General features: G+C 65.0%; 2 protein-coding genes across 2 annotated transcripts in view; one reads left to right on the top strand and one right to left on the bottom strand.

Annotated features, from left to right (window-relative positions):
* Nucleotides 1-2,188, top strand: part of STK25 (serine/threonine kinase 25) — a 10,989-nt gene extending 8,801 nt beyond the window's left edge. Inside the window, exons 7-8 of the mRNA XM_023521087.1 lie at nt 1,174-1,415; nt 1,621-2,188. Coding sequence (XP_023376855.1) covers nt 1,174-1,415; nt 1,621-1,660 — 282 coding nt within the window. The 3' untranslated portion in view covers nt 1,661-2,188. The remainder of the gene's footprint in view (nt 1-1,173; nt 1,416-1,620) is intronic.
* Nucleotides 2,189-2,255: 67 nt separating this feature from the next.
* FARP2 (FERM, ARH/RhoGEF and pleckstrin domain protein 2) overlaps nt 2,256-5,811 on the bottom strand; it is a 96,865-nt gene continuing 93,309 nt past the window's right edge. The window contains exons 23-27 of the mRNA XM_023521086.1: nt 4,832-4,950; nt 4,411-4,571; nt 3,376-3,483; nt 3,118-3,269; nt 2,256-2,877 (exon numbers count right to left, since the gene is read on the bottom strand). Coding sequence (XP_023376854.1) covers nt 2,805-2,877; nt 3,118-3,269; nt 3,376-3,483; nt 4,411-4,571; nt 4,832-4,950 — 613 coding nt within the window. The 3' untranslated portion in view covers nt 2,256-2,804. The remainder of the gene's footprint in view (nt 2,878-3,117; nt 3,270-3,375; nt 3,484-4,410; nt 4,572-4,831; nt 4,951-5,811) is intronic.

Below are 5,811 nucleotides of genomic sequence, written 5' to 3'. Positions count from 1 at the left end.
CCCCGGCCCTTGGAGCCCAGTGCCGTTAGACTCGTGGGCCGGGCGTTCTGAGCAGGATTACGAATGGTTGGGACAAACTGCTCTGACGTGGTCCTCTCAAGTTCCCTGGTCCCTGGGGTCCCAGGGTGGCTTTGAACTGCAAACATGTGATGACCGGAGGAGCTGGGATGTCTAGGTGTTGGGTGTCAGGCCCAGGCAGGGAGGGGCGCAGGGGCAGCTGAGTCCTCCATGGTTATGTGACCTTTGTTTGTGTCACCTGCTGATGGGTAGTCAGTAGCACCACAGGAGTATGACATAGCCAGGAGCCCCTACACCTGGGACATGTGGCAGTGGGTCACATGATCGGTTTCTGCCCCAGGTGACAGCAGCACCTGGAGTCCAGGGAGGCTAGATGGGCTGTGAGCCTGGAGGCAGCAGAGCCCTCCTGAGGAACGTGGGGACACCTGGGCTGGGCAGCGGGAGCTCATGGAGCTCAGACAGCTGGAGCCGAGGCCAGTCCCCGCACTGGGCCCCGTGTGGCATGCGGCCTGGGAGAGGAGGGCCTGCCTGGCATCTCCCCGGGCTTATAGCCTGTGGCATGGGGGACGGGGGCTGTGGGCTGGGCTCCCTGCCGCGGTGTTTGTGTAGTGAGCTCAGAGCTCAGTGGCCACATGGAGCCCCACCCAGGCCGGCAGGACCCTGAGGGGGGTCCTGATTCTGTGGGCTGGGCCTGAGCTCAGGGCTGCTGGGCAGTGTGTCTTTTTTCTGTCAGGTGTGGAGTGGGGCAGGGCGCTCTATGCCAACCTGTCTAGCCCATCCCTACCAGGTTGCCTGCCCTGGGATTCCCAGCCCGTTCCTGCTGCTCAGGACAGCGGAGGCTGACGGGCGGCTGCTGGTGCCCTCTAGCCCCAGAGGTCAGAGCTGGCCGCTGGCCATGTGGTGCATTCTGGGCGTTCCTGGGCTGTGTTCTCAAGTCTATTAGCCCTGAGCCAAGAGCTGCTGTGACCCACAATTGGGAATCAGCCATGATTCCCATGACAAGGTCTTGCCAGCCTGGATAGGGCTCCATGTGGCCACTGAGCTCTGAGCTCACTACACAGTCAGCCATGGGGGGCTGCCAGGGACCCCTCTTGAGAACCCTGATCTGAGCCTTCGTGAGTGACGTCCCTGCCTTCGGGCTGGCTGGATCCCTAACCAGAGCCTTCAGGTGCCCCCACTGTCCTCGCCTGGCGGAGGAAGGGCCACGAGGGGCTCCGGTGGGGGCGAAGGCCTACAGCCAGGGTGGTGCTGTGTCCGCAGCTCAGAGAGAAGCACCGGCAGAGCGGCGGGGGCGTGGGGGCGCTGGAGGAGCTGGAGAACGCCTTCAGCCTGGCCGAGGAGTCCTGCCCCGGCATCTCGGACCAGCTGATGGCCCACTTGGTGGAGCGGGTGCAGCGGTGAGGACGCTGCAGGAGGTGTCTCCGCTCTTGGCTTCGGGCTGGGGAGGGGTGGGCGGGCTCCCCTGCCTTTCTCGGGCTCCTGCCCGTGGCCTCACCCAGGGTCCCTGATTCCCCCTCCCCAGGCTGCTCGGTGCTGCCGCCTGGTGGGTTCTTGCGGGGCCTGCGCGTGGGGCGGGAGCAGTGACAGGCTCCTCTCTCCTAGGTTTTCACACAACAGAAACCACCTGACGTCCAGCCGCTGAAGCCGCCGTGGACGGGGAGCGGGCGGGGTGGCCTTCGTTTTGAGCTCTGTAGGGCCCTCGCTGACTTGGAGCCCCTTGCACCGTGTCACGGCCTCACCGCTGGGTCTCAGCCCCTACCCTGTGCGGAGGGCTGTCCCCCGTCCCTTCCTGGCTGGGCCGAGGTTACAGCTGGCAGCAGAGACCCCTGGAGAACCAAGTGACCCTGTGGGGGCAGCGGGCTCAGTCCCCTCAGGCCTCCTTGGCAGGGCCGTCCCCTCCCCCAGGCTCACTGGGTGCAGCTGCTTGGATGGGGGTGTGGAACCTGTCAGCCCAGCCCCTCCCCTGCCCAGGGCCATAGTGGCCGTGGATTTGCCTTGTGGTGTGAGACCAGGTGCCGTGTCTTCTCGTAAGCGCACGCGTCAGCCAGAACATTTTGTATTTTAAGAAAACTGAACTCTGCTTTCCTGTATCTTCCGAAGTTAAGGTGTTGGTCTCACGGGACACGGAGAGGCTCCTGCCCCTTTCAATAAACACCTGAATTGAGCTGCACTGGTGGTGGGCGGGGACCTCCAGGGGGGGGGGGGGGGGGCGCAGACTGAACAGAGGGTGGCACAGGTGTGGTGACATGCCCTTTACTTTTGGCCACACGCACGTTAGCACAAGCAAAGCGTGTGTACGCACCTCCCTGTCTATGAAACCGCGGGGCACCAATGAATGAGGGGCCTGGCCCTCCGAGGGCCACACGAGGACTTTGGTTTCCACTTGTCTGGAGGTATGTGGGGTGGGCACCAAGGTGGCTTCTGCTGGACGTGTGTGTAGCTGTGACCTGAGGCCTATGCCCCACCCATGGTCGACCTAGACTGAAGGACAAGGCAGCTGGGCCACCCCGGTTCCCGTCCAAAACCAACCCTCGGCAGGGCCTGCTCTGAAGAGGAAGAGGGCAGGCGGCCCGCTTTGGTCACACTGGAGCCGGGCCGGTGTTTCCACTCGTGTGCGTGTTCTGTCCAGGGCCCTAGAGGCCCAAGGGGTGCATTGGGTCTCGAGGGGGACCCAGGTGTCGCTGTGATGCCCGGCCACACTGCTGGTCCGTTGTCAGGAAGACTCAGGGGCGTGTGCTGACCGTGTTCTGCTTCCTCGTTTCCTTCCTCACCGGGCAGCGTGGGCTTCATGCCTCCTCCTCCTCGGGGGGCCCGGCCCTCCCAGGTGAGCTGCTGGCGCTCTCAATCACCTCCATCCACCTGGAGAACAGGTTGGCCTGTCAGACTCCAGGATGCTCACCTGGGAAGCAGGGCATGCTCTGGCCATCAGACTGGTGGGATCAAGTATCTTCCCAAGAATGACCCAGAACATGGAGTACCTGGGACAAACCAAGGGCCAGTGGGGTCCCCAGAGGCAGTGCTCTGCTCTCCCTGTCCAGGACCAGAAACCCTGGCTCCAGTCCGTCAGTGGGGGCAGGACCAGGATGCCCACGCAGTTACCTCCCGAAGGTGTATTTGCTCTCGGCCCGGAAGAAGTAGACGTGCGACTTGAACTGCAGCTTGAAGACGTGCTCCTTGAGGATGCCGTCGGCCTCCTGGGGCACACTCACGCGGTAGCCCAGCAGCGGGAGGCTGGCCAGGGGGTGGTCGTCCTGGAAGGCGGCACAAGCACGTCTGTGGGTGCGGCCCTGCCAGCCAGCTACCCTCCCCTCACCCAGCAGCAGGGTGAGAAGGCCCACCCCAGGGGGCGCTCCCTACCTGATGAGTCTTGTAGAAGAACAAACAGAAATTGGTGAAGACCACCCAGAGCTTCTGCCATCCATTACTGTTTTTGAACTTTCTCAGCAGATACCCTGAGAGCTGGTTCTGAAAAAAGGCGTAAGGGCATCTGCCGGGGTCGCAAGACCCCAGAGCGGTCACCCTCCCGGGGCCTCCCGGGGGCAGGACTGCTCCCCAAGGATGTGGGCCGCCCCAGAGGCGCAGCTGCAGTCTGGATTTTGCTTCTGTGCCGCCAGCACCAGCGGCTTCCCGCAGCAGCGCTGTTCCTCGGCACTTACCAGCCTAGTGGGGTTCTGTCTCCCCCTTACTGGCAGGCCGTTTCCCAACTGCCACGAGTCCCCTGGCCCGAGGAGACGAAGCCCCAACAGAGCACGTGGAGCCAAGTCTGGAAGGTTCTTTCACATGGTGGGAGGAGAGGACCGTAACCCCCAGAGGCCCTGAGTGTGACCTGTGCTGCACAAGGTGTGGGCTGAGCCACCTTCGGCACTGAGGTGAGGTGGGAGGCCCGGCCCTGGAGACCCGCAGACCAGTGCCACCCGTTCTCTTGCACCCTCACTCTAGGGTGGGCCTGCACCTAGTGACGCGTGGCTGAAGAGGTATCCTGGGTCACGGCCCCAGACTTGCAGGGGGTACGCTCACCCATCCACGTGTACCCTGCGCGTCCAGCCCCACCTGGCAGGTGAGCCCGGGGCTCTAACTGCTTACGTGCAGGGCTCCCCCAGGTTCAGCAGAAGCTCAGAAACCACACTGAAAGGCGAATGGCTGGAGCCAAGTGACGGAGGCAACAGCCCCCAGTGACGGTCCCTTTGAGAACCCTGGGGACACCACCCTGGCTCTTCCCAGCACATGGCTCAGTTTTCCTCACTGGTCTGCACCAGCCTTGAGCAACTGTCACCCCCCGAGCCCAGGCAAACCCTGGGCTGCTGTGCCCAAGCGGGCTTCCTGCCCCGGGCAGGCAGCCTGGCCCGGCCTCGTCAGCAGCTGGCACAGCAGAGGTGCTCACGCCCGCCGTACCTCGACGGCCGCACTGTGGTCGGCTCTGGAGACGCTGGTGCTCCGGCACCAGCACACGTGCGCCGTGCTGTTGGCCCGGAGCGTGCTCTGCCCCTCCGGGGGGCTGCGGGTGCTGTGAGCATGGGCTAGCTCCTGCTCCAGAGGGACCTCGTCGGAGGATCCTGGGGGAGAAGGTGGCCGTCCGCTCAGAGGGGACGGGCTGGCTGGGCCGGGCCCTCCACAGAGGGGATGGGCCTCGGGGGCAGGGGAGCCCTCGGGCCCAGGCCAGGCGCAGGTGGAGGGCAAGACCACGTGGCCGGAACGCGGCCTGGAACGGTCCTTGTGAGAAGAGCACCTGGGGGCAGGGGACAGCCCGCTCCCAAGGAAACCGATTTGCAGAAGAGCCTCCTTGGGCGCCCTAGGGGTCTCGGGGGGAACTCACTGCGGGGCGGGGTGCACACCACGCTGCCCGGCAGCTCCAGGGGCGTGGCGCCACCGCCCTTGGCCGCTTCGATGGCGGAGTCCAGGTCCTGCATCCACTTCTCCTTCTCTAGCCGAGAGCTGCGGGGCAGGGCCGAGGCTCAGGGCTGGCTGGCAGAGCGCGGCCAGGGCCCCTCGCTGCGCCGACCTCGTGGGGGGTAGGTCAGGGGGTCGGGTGCCTGTGTCGCCCCGTGTCCCGTCTGTGGGTCCAGAGGGCTGCCGGGAGTGCTGCTGGTGGACTAGCCTGTATCCCCCAGGGATTGGCACTGCCAGCATGGAGCGGGGCTCTACAGCAGCTGTCCCCAACCTTTCCGGCCCCAGGGCCGGGTGCCGTGAGAACCTAATGCCTGAGGATCTGAGGCGCAGCTGAGGTGGTGACGCCGGCGCTGGGAGCGGCTGCAGATGCAGATGGACCTTCGCTCACTGGCCCGCCGCTCACCTCCTGCTGTGCGGCCAGATACTAACGGGCCACAGACCTTCCAGATCCGTGGCCCGGGAGGCTGGGGACCCCTGGGCTAGGACACTACAGGGTGGAAGCTACAAGTTGGGTACCCACTGGGCTTCCCCAGGGGAGGGACTGAGCACAGCAGGTGCTGGTGCCTGAGGCAGGGCTGCCCTGAACCTTGGGGCTCAGGTCTTCTTCCTGCTGCCTGGGGTTGGGGGGGGCAGGGAAAGTGGCCATTTGCTCCTGAGCTGGGCCTGATGAGCCTCGTGCTGCACAGCCCTGGGGGCAGGATGCAGATGGGGACCCTGGCGTGGCCACCCGGCTAGGCTCTTCCCACTGGCCTGTCGGGCTGCCCCTTGGGCTGCCGGTGTGCCAAGAGCTCGTGCTCCTGGAGCCTGGCCGTCCTCCAGTGCTGTGAGCGCCATGGCCAGTCGCGGGCATGTTCGCAAGTGTCACGTGCCCTCCAAGCCCCACCAGTGGAGAAGCACGTTGGACAC

Source organism: Pteropus vampyrus, unplaced genomic scaffold, assembly GCF_000151845.1.
Source record: "Pteropus vampyrus isolate Shadow unplaced genomic scaffold, Pvam_2.0 Scaffold291, whole genome shotgun sequence".
NCBI classification, from domain to species: Eukaryota; Metazoa; Chordata; class Mammalia; order Chiroptera; family Pteropodidae; genus Pteropus; species Pteropus vampyrus.
Note: the sequence above shows the minus strand (reverse complement) of the source record. Positions and strands in the feature narration are given on the sequence as shown.